At 43.0% G+C, this 15,537-nt stretch overlaps 1 protein-coding gene across 3 annotated transcripts in view; it reads right to left on the reverse strand.

Annotated features, from left to right (window-relative positions):
- Positions 1-15,537, reverse strand: part of CDH6 (cadherin 6) — a 121,347-nt gene that overhangs the window by 63,385 nt on the left and 42,425 nt on the right. For all 3 annotated transcript variants that reach the window (XM_073332268.2, XM_073332269.2, XM_073332270.2), the window contains one exon: positions 10,510-10,863. In XM_073332268.2, coding sequence (XP_073188369.1) covers positions 10,510-10,740 — 231 coding nt within the window. In that variant the 5' untranslated portion in view covers positions 10,741-10,863. The remainder of the gene's footprint in view (positions 1-10,509; positions 10,864-15,537) is intronic.

Raw genomic sequence — 15,537 nt, forward strand, 5'->3', positions numbered from 1 at the left:
GACCTAGCCAAGAAAAAGAACATTCTCTCATCTCCCTCTCCCGTTTTTCATTCTTTTTTTCTTCATCCTCCTCCTATATTATAAGTAATGGGAAGTAAATGAAAATAAAGTGAGGTATTTTGATTGGGAGCAGGGGTTGGGGTGCAGGAGGGAGTGCAGGGGTTGGGCTCTGGGAGGAAGTTTGGGTACTGGGTGTGGGCTCTGGGCTGGAGCAGGGGGTTGGGGTGTGAGAGGGGGTGCAGGCTCTGGGAGGAAGTTTGCGTACGGGGTGCAGACTCTGGGCTGGGGCAGGGGGTTGGGCGGCAGGAGGGTAGTGCTTACCTTGGGTAGCGTGGCTCCCAAAGCGACCAGCACACACACCCCTCTGGCAGCAGCTCCTAGGCGGGTAGGACCGGGGGTCTCTGCGTGCTGCTGCCCTCAGGCACTGACTGGTGCTCCCTCCACCACTATCCAGCCAATGGGAGCTGCAGAGTCGGCGCTCAGGGAGGGGGCAGCGTGCAGAGACACCCCCCCAGGAGCCACTTCTGGGAGTGGTGCAGCGTGGAGGGAGGGAGGCAGAGCGGGCAGGGAGCTGCCTTAGCGTTGCTGGCACATCTCTGCACGCCCCTTGGGGAAATGGGGGCAGTGGGTCTCCGTGCACTGCCTGGGGCTGGGGCAGCGCACAGAGTCGCCTCCCCCCGACCAGGGGCACAGAGCCCTGCCAGCAGCTGGCCGCTTCCAGGAGCGGAGTGGGGCCACCAGCCATGGCATGCAGACAGCTTGCCTGCCTGAGCCCTGCTGTGCCTCCAGCCAGGACTCGGGGGCAGGTTGTCAGATGAGATTTGTCGTGAATTTTTTTTCCATGGTAAATCCGCTCCTGCTTTTTATTACTAATACATCTGCTGAATTCTATTTAGCGACACACAAAGGATATTACAAGTTACTTTGCTTGACTTCCTTTTGCCTTCCAGCATAAAGAGATAAAATGGGCCAGGCTGAAAGGACCATCCCAACAGAGACTCTGGGCCGATTATGTGAACATGAGTGAGTGCATGACTAATGGCAGCAGTAAATAGCCTCTTCCTTCCAACAGACGTCTCCTGGTGAATGACAACACCTATGGTTCAGTGAAGGGAGAGGGTGGGGCTCACATCCTACAGGGCTGAGGGCGGGGCTCACATCCTACAGGGCTGAGGGCTCTAAAAGTATCATATCGGTAGAGATCATTCTCATGTGCAGTAACCAATCCAGCAAGGCTCCTGTAGAGTACTCCTCAGTAAGACACCATCAAAAACGTTGATCCCTGTGTTTCAGAAGTCTGGGTGTGGAAGGGTTGTGGTTAACTTTTTGGATGGTGTAACTCAAGAATGCACTTGTTCTATGAACAGTGAAACCATAGCAGAGTGAGTGTTGGTTCCCGCAACCGCTGTTCCCACTCCTCTGCAAATCTGACTTACATCTTGACCCCTTAGCCCCAACTAGCAATTTATTCCTCCACAACCTTTGTTGATCTTTTTCCATGAGATTAAAAAATCAGAGCAAGGGGACTGGGGCTCCCTCCACCACTATCCAGAGGGGATTCTTCACTTTCCTTCCTCTGCCATCTCAGATTCTCCCTAGAAATGCAAGCTCCGTTGACCACTGAAACACATGTAGTGCATGCTGAGGTTTCTGTTTCACCACACAAAAGCAAAAAGGAGTTGCCAGTCGGCAAGCTGCATTGAGGTTGACAGCAGCTAGTCACATTACAGCACATTTTTCAAATTTGTTTTGAAATGTTATGCTGACTAACCAGAGCTCTCAATCTACTATTGTCCCAGTGTGAACCAAGGTCCCCAAAGGAGGAAAACAGCAACAACAAAAGTAAAGTAAGTAGCTGGAAATGCTGGGACTTTATTTTTTAAAAGAAAGTTTTCCTAAACCTCATGGTTCAATATTCCCGGAGAATAAATTACAGCCACTAACAGTGGAATAACAGTTAAACTTTGCCAATGGAGGGAACTTTGAGCCTGAAATGAGGGACTTTTTACACGTTAAACCATGCTCTCTGCGTGTACTGCATTTATGACATTATGATCATTATTAAACTTATTATTTGTATTGTGGTAATGCCTAGGAGCCCTAATCATGGAGCAAGATGCCAGTGTGCTCTGTGCTATACAAACACAGAACAAAAAGATTGCTCCTTCCCCAAAGAGATTACAAACTAAATAAGCCATGACTGTAGATGAAATCAAAGTCTTCTAGTTTTTTCATGCACTGTATGATGCTGTGTACCAGGGAAAATATTCATGCATTTTTAGCTGTCTTTAAAGGCATTTTTGTGGCTGGAATTCTAGAGGAGAGGCAGCACCATATGTAGGGCCCTACCAAATTCACAGCCATGAAAAACACATCATGGACCATGAAATCTGATCTCCACCTGTGAAATCTGGTCCTTTGTGTGCTTTTACCCTATACTATACAGATTTCATGGGGGACACCAGTGTTTCTCAAATTGGGGGTTCTGACTCAAAAGGGAGTTGCAGGAGAGTCAGGGTTATTTTTGGGGGGGTCACTGTATTGCCACCCTTACTTCTGTGCTGCTTTCAGAGCTGGGTGGCTGGAGAAGGCAGCGCCCCACCAGCAGCCGTGCAGAAATAAGGGCGGCAATACCATACCATGCCACCCTTGCTTCTGTGCTGCTGCTTTCAGAGCTGGAAAGCTGGAGAGTGGCGGCTGCTGACTGAGGACCAAGCTCTGCAGGCAGCAGTGTAGAAATAAGGGTGGCCATACCATACCGTGCCATCCTTACTTCTGCGCTGCTGCTGGTGGCAGCTCTGCCTTCAGAGCTGGGCTCCTGGCCAGCAGCCGCTGCTTTCCAGCTGCCCAGCTCTGAAGGCAGCGCTGCCGCCATCAGCAGCGCAGAAGTAAGGGTAGCAGCACCGCAACCCCCCTACAATAACCTTGTGACCCCTCCTGTAGGGTCAGGACCTCTACAATTACGACACTGTGAAATTTCAGATTTAAATAGCTGAAATTGTGCAATTTATAATTTTTAAAATCCTCTGATCATGAAATTGATCAAATGGACTGTGAATTTGATACGGCCCTAACCATATGGCAAGCCAGATCAATGCAAAACACCAGCAAGAGGGAGGCAGAACTGTACAGTGCTTAGGGGATTTAGGCACCTCCAATTCCCTGTTCTGCCACAGACCTCCTATGTGACCCTGGGCAAGTCACCCTAGGGTAAGCAGTGCTTAATGTGTGCCAGAGCTAAGCCCCAGCTCCTCTAGGCTTGGCAATTCATAGCCCTGGTACCTCTGATGCAGCAAGCACAGTTTATGAATGTAAAAAATGGCTTGAGCCCTGGCAACTTTTTATTACAAATTAAGCACTGAGGGTAAGATTCATAAAGGTATGTAAGCATCTAACTCCTATTCAAAAGAATGGGAGTTAGATGCCTAAATACCTTTGTGAATCCCAACTTAGTCTCCCTCTGCTTCCATTCCCCATCAACGTCCCTATCTAACAAGTGTGTTGAGAGTAAGAACATCAAAGAGTGTGGGATGCTACAGTAATGGGGCCACCTAACTACCTAAAAAAGCTAGATAGAAATACTCTGCAAACTACCAGTAGCCTGTGAACAACAGTTTGAAAGTCTTTGCTATATATGATTCATGGCAACACTACAGCACTTTACCAGGAAGCAGGGCCCAGAAGGAGATCTTTAGGAACCTCTTCTGATGACTAAGGTGTGGCCCTAAATGTGAGTAATGGAATGGGTGGCTCATTAGCAAGGTACAGGTAGAAATAATTTAGTTCAAAGATAAAAAGCAAGGAACTAAGTCAGTAGGCCAGAGTTAACAGAGAGAAAATATTAAATCACTCTAAATGTTTGCCTAGGCTTTTCTAGGTTGGGAAGGTGGTTGAGGAGAAAAGGGAGGTGGTGTTGGAAAATGCTGTTTGGAGTTGGAGGAGATATGGTTTGGTGAGCCCTCAATGTATTGAATTTGCTTTCATGCAATGCTGTAATGCACCTAGAATCTAGGATGGCTGCAGTACACAAATTGAAACAGATCAATAACAAGGAGGATCAGATATAGTGAAGGATCTTCATTTCCTGCCCTGTCATTTTCTGAACCATATTTCCACCTGCCCCACCCTTTGTCTCATTCACTTTCTTAGCACAACTGGGACAGTCTGAACTTTGCAAGCTGTTTCTAGATTCTCTGCCTAGGTCTCTGACCTCTCAATTGTCCCTTATTTCAAAAGTTCTTTCCACAGGAGCCGACAATGCAGAGAGCTTCCATCGACACGAGTAAATCTTTCGAAGAGGAATATACATCAAAGGCGTGTATTTGTGCAATTCAGTGTGGGATTGAAGGGTGGTTGGGAAAGTCAAATAGAACATAAAATATGAATGATGGAGAGGAAGAATAAAGGAAGTGCAGAAGTATCCATGACAGTTGTTCTACCTTTGCTAAGCCTGTTGAAGCAAAACACAGGCATGCTAGCCTGAATAAAAGCGTCAGCAGCTAGGAACTCCTAATTTCTAATCCTGGTTCTGCTGCTCATTTGCACCATGGTTGTAGGCAAGTCAGTTAACCTCTCTGTGAATCAGTTTCCCCTTCGGAAAAAGGCTGATGGTAATACTTACTTCATAAGGGCATCATACATACCACTGTAATTAACTAACGTTTCTGCTTTGAAAAGCACATGAAACCCTATGGGTGAGATCCTCACCAGGTAAAAGGTTAGAGAGGCATAAAGAGGCCTGAAAACCCCTGTGTCCAGACATGGGAGGATTCCCCCAGTGGAGGCACAGGGGTAGACAGTCATGAGGCTGCATTCCAAGGATCCACCCTCCCTTGCAAGGCCTGCCATAGGTGGTGTACAGGGGCTGATGGTGGGAGGGATGTGTCATAGGTGGAGCCACAGCACTATGGAGATTCCAGGCAGCTCTGTAGCCCATCAGGTAGTCTCAGGGGTGTTACCATAACATAGACCGGCTCCCAGTGCTGCCCAAGTTACACTGGGGGCCTTTCCACCTTCTGGAACAGCTCCCTCTTCCTGGGCTGTGAGTTCTGTGCCCTTTGTGTGTGCTCACAGTAATCATTTTTTTTCTTTTTAAATATGGCTTAAATGCCACCTGTAATGTGGCTTGGATACATCAGCTGTTGTAAACTTTGCCTCTCCTTCCAGTTAAGAAAATAAAACTTGAGCTTTTTGGAAGTGGATTCTGATCCTTCTCCAATCAGGAGTTTATGCTGGCTGCTACAAAGTCCTAGAAAATCTTACACTTCCACCATTTTTGGAAACACACAGTTCAGGCAGCCCATTTCTTTAGTGTGCATAAGGATGAAATTCCCTGCTTTTGAAATTCTAACTAGCTTTCTGTGGATTACTGCAAAACATGGTCAGCTACAAGTCTTGAGGGGACCATGCTATTCCAATTGCCTCTGAAAGAGACACAACCAAAGATAAACTCAGTATCTCTTTCTTTCCTTGCAATCCTGTCTATTTCAGCCAAAGAGGTAGAAATTGACCTAAAGAAAAAGATTCTTGTTTTGGCCAAAATAATGCAATAGATTCTTTCTGCATTGTAAAACCACATAGCAGAGGAGAGACTTTGACTTTATTTTTCTAGAAAAATAGTTGTCAGTAGAAGATGGTTTATGATGGGGTGTACAGGTAGTAACATCCGATAGCTTACAGGCAAACATGCTGCTTGAAATAGATGAACATCAATAAGACACAGCGATGATGAAAAGCAAGGCTAGAAGTTCCTTTGGGTGCCAGACTGTCAGAATGTGACAACACAGTTCTACAATTGTCCTCCATGTTATCAAAAACCCAACCAATACTGAAAGCTATTCCTTGGTGGATAAATAAGAAATAAGATTTGTTCAGATATTTCTTCAGTCAAAAAGAAGAGGCATCCTATTCCCTTATTGGATAGCAACTTTCAAGTGTGGGCTTGCTTATGCAAACCTACTTATCCTGCCAATGAATGGAAATATGCTGCAGATGTTGTTTTTTGGTGGACATCATGTAGCGTATAACACTGTCTTGTTAAAGGCATAAACCATATACAAATTGTACACAGTATCCACATGTTCTCTCCATGCTCATCCTCTACTTTAATCTTAACAAAATGTATATTTCCATGACTGCACCCACACCCCAACTTCCCCCTGGGATTTAAAGGAGCGTTTCCCCAACCCAGTTAATTCTCACTAAGGAGGTACCTGTATGGCCAGTTTCCTTTTTAAACCCAACTCAGATTTATGCTGACTTATGCGTTAGATTGTAAAGTGGCACTGGGCACATCTGTATTTTATGCTCACATACTCCTTGTATTTTATTTTGGGACTGAGTCCCTGCCAAGTGTCATAATTCTTGAACCAGAAGAAAAGACATCTTCAGGTTAAAGTGTCTCACTACTCGTCAATCACACTCCAGTAAATAGCCACAGCTTGCAGATTAGTCAGCAGCACAATGTATAATTACAGCCCAGAACTTTTCTAAAAGTTCCTTCTGTGATTATGTCTGGGACTAACTTATAGTGGAGACTGTTTTTTTTTTTTTTAAAGTCTTCATTTCTTGAATATACAGGAATGAAACACAGATGTGCAGTAACTGGATAATAACTGTGGATCTAAGCATGCAGCCACACCACATACAAGCAACACCCACTGATGTCAATGGGAATAGGGTGTACTCAGCATTTGCAAAATCATGGCCTGTATGATATGACAGCTTCTGAGGGCTCATTGTCAAGTGCTGAGCACACAGAACTGGGGCCCAACTTCGAAAAGAGCTCTGTGCTCTTTCAGGCACCTAAATACGGAACACATTTTCAAAAGTATGTAGATTGTAAGCTCTTTGGGGCAGTGACAGTATGTTTGTACAATGCCTAGCACAAGGAGGTCCTGGTACATGCCTAGGGCTCTAAAATATGAACCATAATAATACTAACCAGCACCAGGCTGCTGAAATTGTGACACTAACAGCCAGATTTTCACAAGAGCTCAGCATCCACCATCAGGGGCAGATTTTTAAAAGTGCTTTATTCCAACCTTATCACCAAAATCTGTCCCTGATGGTGGATGCTGAGCTCTTGTGAAAATCAGGACTCAAACTAGCCTATAATGTCCTTCCTGCTCCCCGAGCCCTATCATCCCCCTCTCTCACACTTGTACCTTTATCTTAAAAGTGAATTTACTGCTGCTCAATGATGGTGTATTGACAGACCCAGAGAATAAGGGGGAATCCATTCCTGACTCATTGAATTCAGTGGCAAAATCCCAGGGCAGGATTTCACCCTACGTATTTTATTGATTCATGGAATAGGCAGAGCACGGTTAGAGGTAGTGCATGCTTCCTTCCACCCCTCTCATATGTCTTAACATGTTCTCGGAAGGACCACATCTGTGTTCCTTTCACAAAGCAGCCACGGCCAGCTAACAGCAAGAGGTAAATCAGGGTCTTCCAGTTTCCCTTGACCTCTTCTCCACTGGACCCAGATGGAGCTACTTGGGATAGAGGGCTCAGTAGCAACAGTAGCTGGGAAGAGGCTTCACAGCCTCCTGGTAGAATCAATTCTGAAATTCGGGCTCTGGATATATTTTCCGCATATTTGTTGTGTTACCATTGGTTATTAGGTTTCCCTTCATCTCACCCCTCTCCTACCACCTCAGCCTTTAGCTACCCAGCCTCACTCTCAATATTCTTTCCCCTTTCTAATTCCTTCCTCTGTTTTTCTCTTTTACTTCACGACTCCCTTCCCCTCTCCCACCTCAATCCCAAGTGATCCTCCTCCTATAATGATGATCTTGTAGTGTATACAGATAAATGAAGGGGCAGAGGTGTGGAATCTTTAATGTAGACAGCTTTTCTCCTAGCTTTTTATTTGGGTGTTTGAGATAAATAGATCTTAAACATAAGAGGTTTTCAAACAATCTGAGTAAAACCATTTTTTCCTCCAAGTTAAATCAGATTTCATGTGTATGTCGTCTCTGATGTCAAAGCCCAACCAGTTCCCCAGCCATCTGTAGTCTCCCAGAAATACAGAGTAGACATGATTGAATTTTTAACATAAAATACAAGCCAAATTCTCCCATATACACACACTGTGCTGTTGTCTTTATACAGCATAAAGAAACAAAACATTTTTAAAAACCCTATTTTTTTCACCTTTGCAGGTGACTAGTTAAGGCTCACAACCTTTGAGATAAAACATGCTTAATAAAAGTAAGTTTGTTAATCTTCATTTATCCACACCAGTCAAATTTAATTGTTCACTAAAACTGCCTGGTTACCTTGTCTGTAGCCATTCAGCTATTTCTATCGTTTACCCTTACTCCAACAAACAGCTATGTCTGATAACAAATGGCTCCTCTTTCATGCCTCTTGGCTAATTGTTCAAAGACAAGGGTGTGAGCAGCTCTGGCACTCGAAGGATGTGTGAAAGGCCACTTCTGAACAGCCCAGGGACACGGAATCAATGACATTTATATATTATGTGTCATTTCCATGCTTTGCCACAGTAAGTATAGTAAAGTGTCAGTTCCAGACAGAAAAGTAACTCTAAAAATAACATTCTGGCCCTCCACATTTATTCTGGCTCAGTGACTCCACATCAGACTCACTTGGTTTATGGGTCCAAGGAGGCTTTTTTGTGACTACCACTCTGCAAACTCATCCTGCAGTCCTATTCTCTCCCCGCACAGGATAGGAGTCAATGATATTTACCTGAATTCTATACTGGGGAGAAGAGGGCTATTGGGATTTGTGTGGGCTTGATGTCAGAACTTACAGTCCAAAGGGCAATATGTAGAACCTGCCCCTACTCTATCTATCTATCTATATATATATATAATGTGTATTTATACAGATAAAGTCATAAGGTTTCTTCCACAACCTATTAACAAAAAACCTTACTTTTTCCCCATGGATTTTTCTTTTGTTCTTTTCCCCTTTTTCACAGTCTCATCTTTAGTCATTTCAGTTTTTGCTTTGTCTATGGGTAACTTCTCTTTCTCAACTAGAAAAGGAGTACTTGTGGCACCTTAGAGACTAACCAATTTATTTGAGCATAAGCTTTCGTGAGCTACAGCTCACTTCATCGGATGCATACCGTGGAAAATACAGCTCACAAAAGCTTATGCTCAAATAAATTGGTTAGTCTCTAAGGTGCCACAAGTACTCCTTTTCTTTTTGAGAATACAGACTAACATGGCTGTTACTCTAAAATCTTTCCCAACTGTAAATTTTTGCGCTATTCATTTGCTCCCCTTTCTTCATCTCTAACTTCTTTCTCATTCTCTCTCCTCTTGATTCCTTCTTCCCCCAAGCTTCCTCCTCATCCTCCGTTCTTCCTAGCTCTCCCCTCTCCTGGCTTCTTCTTTATCTTCTCCCTCCTCCTCCTCCCCCCAACCACTCACTCCATTTGGCTCACTCCTATATAGTCTTGTTGGGAGGACTTTTCATGAATGCTCATTTTCCTGGTTGGAGCAATATTGCAGCAGGTGAATAGCTCTTCCTTTACTAGAATCATGACTTTCAGTTGGTTGTGGGATGTCATATCCACTCTCGCTGAATAGCTGATCAGCAAGCATCAGGAGCAGGCACTTACTCTGATGGGAATGATCTAAGCCAGGGGTGGCCAACCTGTGGCTCCAGAGCAACATGCTGCTCTTCAGAAGTTAATATGCGGCTCCTTGCATAGGCACCAACTCCAGGGCTGGAGCTACAAGCGCCAACTTTCCAATGTGCTGCTGGGAGCTCACTGCTCAAACCCCGGGCTCTGCCCCCACTCCCCACCCTTCCCGCCCACTCCCCTGAGCCTGCAGTGCCCTTGCTCCTCCCACCAGTAGTGCCATACGTACTGCACATGCCACAGCAAGTTATTGGGATTTCAGTGGAGCTTCCCAACACCATAAGAAAATGGCGGCAGCAGCAGAGAAGCTGAAGTGGGGAATGAGTAGTGAAACAGTTACTTTTTGACAAGTGGAAAGAACTCTTGTCAAAATAAGGGCACTTCAAGCGTATAGTGCTCTCTAGTTTGAGCATTTTTATTTATAATCTTGACACAGGTGTTGGCTCACTTCAGAGACTGCACATACATTCATTATACATATAGTTAAAATATCTTGGACCAGTTACTCATTTGATGTACATTGGTATAACTCCATTAAAGTCAATGGAGAGATGGCAGATTACATCAGCTGAGAATATGGCCCAGAATTTCCTAATACAAATGCTTTGCATTCCTTATTTTAAGACAAAAAAAATAATAATCAAAAGCTTTAGAATAAACACACATGAATGGCTGAGGGACTCATTTGTGAGATCGGAGCATTTTCATTTCTCTGTATTGTTTTTAGTGTAGCTCAGCTTCACGGTGCAATCGTCTCACCTGAACTGCTCATCATAACAAAGTGATCAGAGGAAATGTACGGTGCATTATTCCTGTCCATTCACAACTACTGGCTTCCTAAAGCTTTCAAGATCAGAACATAACTTTGTATAAAAGACTCCTACCTTTCCAACATATTGATAGTCAGAGCCTGTGTATTCCTCCAAGAGAAAGAACTGATTCCACATCCAGCTCCTTTTGGAACGAGTAAGCTCCTTCCTGTTATTTCCGGACAGTTCCAAAACCTTTTCCTTTTCCGGAAATCCCCTAGTCCTTTTGGATAACGGAGATGAAAAACTTTGGTGAGGCTGACCAACCCAGAACAGCAGCCAGAAGCAATGGTAAGTTATCATCATGACAGCACAAACGGGTCTACGCAGTGATTTCTTTCTTGGCCTCAAAGCAATCTACTTTACTGCACTGAATCCAGGTTCATTCCTTATTCCTTCTTTAATGTTCTTTGCAGTCTCAAAGGATCTCTGGAAGGAAAAATGACAACATATTAAGCATTTTGCAGAGGTACTTAACATTCAAAGCTAGAGCAAATAAGCCAAAAAAAGGTAGATCACTAATTGTAATTGCTGACAAGCTCTGAGCTGCTTTCAGTTCTAAAATGCTGCAAGTGGTCCTTCAGATACACTGAATGTAATATCTGAGCGGAGTAGGAGGAAGCAGCTCTGCTACTTATTTTCCTTCTTTCTTCCATTACTTAAAAATACTAGTTTGGGTTATTATCTTGATGAGCTGAAGTGGGTTACTTCACTGTCTCTTTCGTGTCTGGATTTCAGGATTCAACTGAGTTTGGTGGTCTCGGTCAGATCACACAGCATGTGAGAGGTATTGGTCACATCACAAAATACACTTCTGGAAGGGGTACAGAAACCGTGGTGATGAATGTGGTTGAAGAACCTGATTAGAACAGAATTACTATATCAGAGGTGGAAATCCCGGTCACATTAAAGTCAATAGGAGTTTTGCCATTGACTTCAGTTGTGCCAGGATTTCACCTCAGGGCACCAGTCCAGGTGAAAGGGTTAGTGAAATAATTGGATAAGTTGCCACAGTTGTCAATCTCGCCTGAGTACTAGACACATGTGAAACTCAGTGATTTTGCTTTGCAGGACATTTGCTGAATATTTTGATTTACTAGGTATTTTATTGCCTAAGTTTCATTTTGAGTTATAGGTCCAAACTCGAGCTGGTTAAATAGTTAAATACCTATATCTGACTAGCTATCTATGAATAAAAGCATGGAGATGGTTCACTATGATTTGTGGGGTCTTTATAGTCATTATTGTGTATTATCCTTGTTATTCCTTAGTTGGCCACCCACTGAGTAGTTGTGAAAATTATCACAAACCCTAAAAATTTCATGAATTTCAGCATGAATAATTATGTTTCCCAAAAATGTGATCCACATGTGTGTTTGCCTGTTTTTTGTTTTGTTTTAAGTTTCAGGCAACCAATCCAGGAGCAGACATGATATCGTGTGACATGAGTAATGAAGAGTGAACATTTAGGAATACCGAACACAAATGAGAGAGACATTCCTACAAAATGTTTTTTGTAGTGTCTAGTTTGCCTAGTTCCAGCCCAAACAAATCCAGAACAAAATGTGGATGAAATGGCTGGTTTCACCTGGTTTTGCAAAGAACAGGGGTTCTCAGATTGGGGGTCGGGAACCCTAAGGGGGTTGCGAGGTTATTACATGGGAAGGCGTGAGCTGCCAGCCTCCACCGCAAATCCCGCTTTGCCTCCAGCATTTATAATGGTGTTAAATATATTTAAAAGTGTTTTTAATTTATAAGGGGGGGGCGGTCACGCTCAGAGGCTTGCTATGTGAAAGGGGTTGCCATTACAAAAGTCTGAGAATCACTGGCAAAGAAAATGCAACAATTTATTTTGCTCAGTCACAATACAAAACCACAAATCATTCTGAGTTTGCTTAAAATTCAGCATAGCATCTCTCAAAATGTTTGCAAAGGAAGATTTTTATGATGGTTCAATATTGCATCAAAAACAAGGAGAGAATATAGTTTTTAGTTTTTGTTGTAAACATTTCACAAAGCTGTATTCAGATAATTACATCTATTAAGGATCAGATTCTGTCCTGAATTGAATCTCTTTGCTTCCAAAGATGTAAATGAGACTGAATTTGGTCCTTGAGATGCAGTGGCTGAGTTGGATGGGAAACCATGCACTATGTCTGGTGTTAGCCACTGTTTTCAGTCTGTCACTAGTCTATAAACTTCACAAAATAACCCCAAATCTTTTACATTTTTTGACTAAATCATTCTCTATATAAAAAATACCATTTAGCTATTTTAGAGGCATACTTGGTAATGGAGCAAGCCTGCTTAAAATAATGCCCTTTTACTACTGTGCAAGGTAACATGCAATAAATAGTTAATCTGTGAAAAGTCTGTGTTGTACTAAGACATTTTTAACAGGAAGAATGAAAAGGGAATGTGTAATACTGAGACACAGTACCTAGTCCCCTCTAGATGCATAGGGGATTTTTGCACTTAACTCTTATTAACATTCGTTAGATAAACAGGAACACTTCAGCCCTGCTGTCCATGGGAGTTGTGCTCATTAGGCTAAGGCTGAATTTCTCCCATCTATCACAGATGTAGCAAATATACCCACTGAACATATGTACCCTCTCTGCAATTGCAAAGAAAGATATCCTACTGATTGGAGGAATAGATGGTGAAAAGGAGAAATAATCATGTGTCTTAAGTTCTGGAATGTGTAAGGCATTTGAACGTATAAGAAGTGCAATACTAACATAAATGCCGAGGCAGGTAGCTAGGCAGACAGACAGAGACTGAACTGGTATAACTTATACCTTCTTCCAGTCCGCACAATGTACATGTCACATCACCTTAAATGCCCTCTAGACTCACTATAGATATATCTATGCTGCAGCTGAAGGTGTGATTGCAGCTCAGATAGCTTTAATCTACCTAGAATGACTAAAAATAGCAGGGAAGACATGGCAGCACAGGCTTCAGTGCATACTAAGAATGCATACTAAGCATTCTGGGTGGGCCTATATAGCCCATGCTTAATCCTTGGCCACCACAGTGTCGCTGCTATTTTTAGGTGCACTAGCTAGATTAAAGCTGGTGTTTGTATGCCTACCTGAGCTAAATTCACCCCATCAATTGCAGCATAGATATACCCTAAGACTCCCCCTACTCACCACTGTTCCAATGTACACTCCTACTCATGCATGACCTCTGAGTTTGGTCCGTTCAAATGGGTCCGTTTGCTGGTGCGGTATAAAATAGAATATTCCATCTCCCACGGTGTTTGCAATTCTCATTTTCTGGTCAGGAATCTTCCTGGCAGCAAGCTTTAGAATGTGATTACAAATTCCACAGGTGACTTAATTAGTGCCATGGCTGTTTGCAGCTCTGGCAAACTGCCATTTGACAGCATGCTTGTCATGATATTTGCTCCAAGTGCAGATGTGAAATGACTGATGATAAGTTAGTTCTGGCTGTGTGCACATGGGTCCCCTTATTGGGGAGGAAGGGTCTGAGGTATGGAGCACAGCATATGAGTAAACCTATTATTTAGCCATTAGTGCAGTCTGGATGTGCCACTGGGGCACAGGATAGTGGAAATCATCATTTTGTCAGGCATCCCCATCATTCTTTTCATTACCCCTGTGGATAAATCCTGCAGAGGGGCATTATCTCCGTGCTCCTGTACATAACCCTTCCTCAGCAATGCTGGCAAGAGCAGAACAACATGAACAGGGCTCACACCAGCCATTTAAAGAATCAGTCCTCTGTCAATTGCCAGGAAACAATTATTCCTAAGGGGGAGTTTTCTGCACTTGAAGCCAGTTACACTTCACAGCTGTGAGGTCATGGGAGAGGTTTTATAGCAGCTCTTGTTGAAATACAGCTTGTGAGGATGATATCACAGCTGTGAAATACAGCTTCTTATTTTTCCCAGCTGAGATGTGCCAGAAATGCTGCAGTGAAGGTATGATCCTGAAAGGATCCATCCAGCTATCTGTACTTTGTATATCTCAGCCCCTATTGACTTCTGTATTGGTGGCAAGTTGTCAGCAATACCTTTAAAATCAGGTCTCAAATGTGGAATCCATTTAAGTAACTTAAATCCAGGGCCTTTTTGCCCTAGAGATGCTGTAGTTTCGGACTTGTCCATGGCTAGCGCTCTCTTATAGACCAGGTCATAGTGATGTACCTAGCTCAGTAACTGAAGTAAGAGGTGATCATTCTCTGTTCTCTATGCTGCATCTTTAAATACAGACGAGTCTCAGTGCTGGTGGTTGTGCGACAGCTGACATTTTGTCTTTCAGTTCCGATGCAGAATGTTTGTCACTGTGTTCTGACTTTCTTTCTTCCCCCATTAGATTTTAAAGCGAGACTTTCTTTTGTTCACTGTTTCTTTAATCCAAAAATCGGTCATTCAGGCAGAGGAATATTTTGCTTTGTGGGTGTAGGAAAATATAAGTCACATGATCCTTTCTCTTTACAATTTTTTCCCCTTATTTTTTTTTCAAATAATAATACAAAAACAGACAACAAAACAATAAGCAAGACATTTAAAGTGACTCTGTCTCCACCTCCAGCTGATGAAGTGTTTGGGAACTCAGTGTATTATTTAGCTATAATATCAGTGCAGAGCTATTTTACTGTTTCTCATATGTCTATGTGAAACAACTGGATTGGCTCTGTCAGACCAAATGTAAAATAGTATGTGAAGCTGGGATTTTCATAGGTGCCTTAAAGGAGCTAGGTGCCTAAACCCTGAAAATCCAGAAATCTAAAAATTAGTGGGAGCACTTTCATGGAGCACATGGAGTACAGTTTTTAGAGAGACTATTCCCACACTTAAAGTTAAGCACATGCGTAACATTCAGGGTCGAAACCTTAGACAATTACTTAATTGCTAAAAATGCCAACTTTATTCAAAATTACCTCTGCCTAGTAGTGATATTCATAAACCATCTTTTAATTTACACACACACCAATACATCAAATGTGAAACCTTACATATATAGATAATGTCTTTAAGCCACCTATGCTATAGATATATGCACATATTTACATACTTCCTGGGAAGTATTTAATTAATAGAGCCATCACCTAATGAAAGAAAGTATATGC

This window comes from Lepidochelys kempii, chromosome 2 (assembly GCF_965140285.1).
Source record: "Lepidochelys kempii isolate rLepKem1 chromosome 2, rLepKem1.hap1, whole genome shotgun sequence".
Classification (NCBI taxonomy): Eukaryota; Metazoa; Chordata; order Testudines; family Cheloniidae; genus Lepidochelys; species Lepidochelys kempii.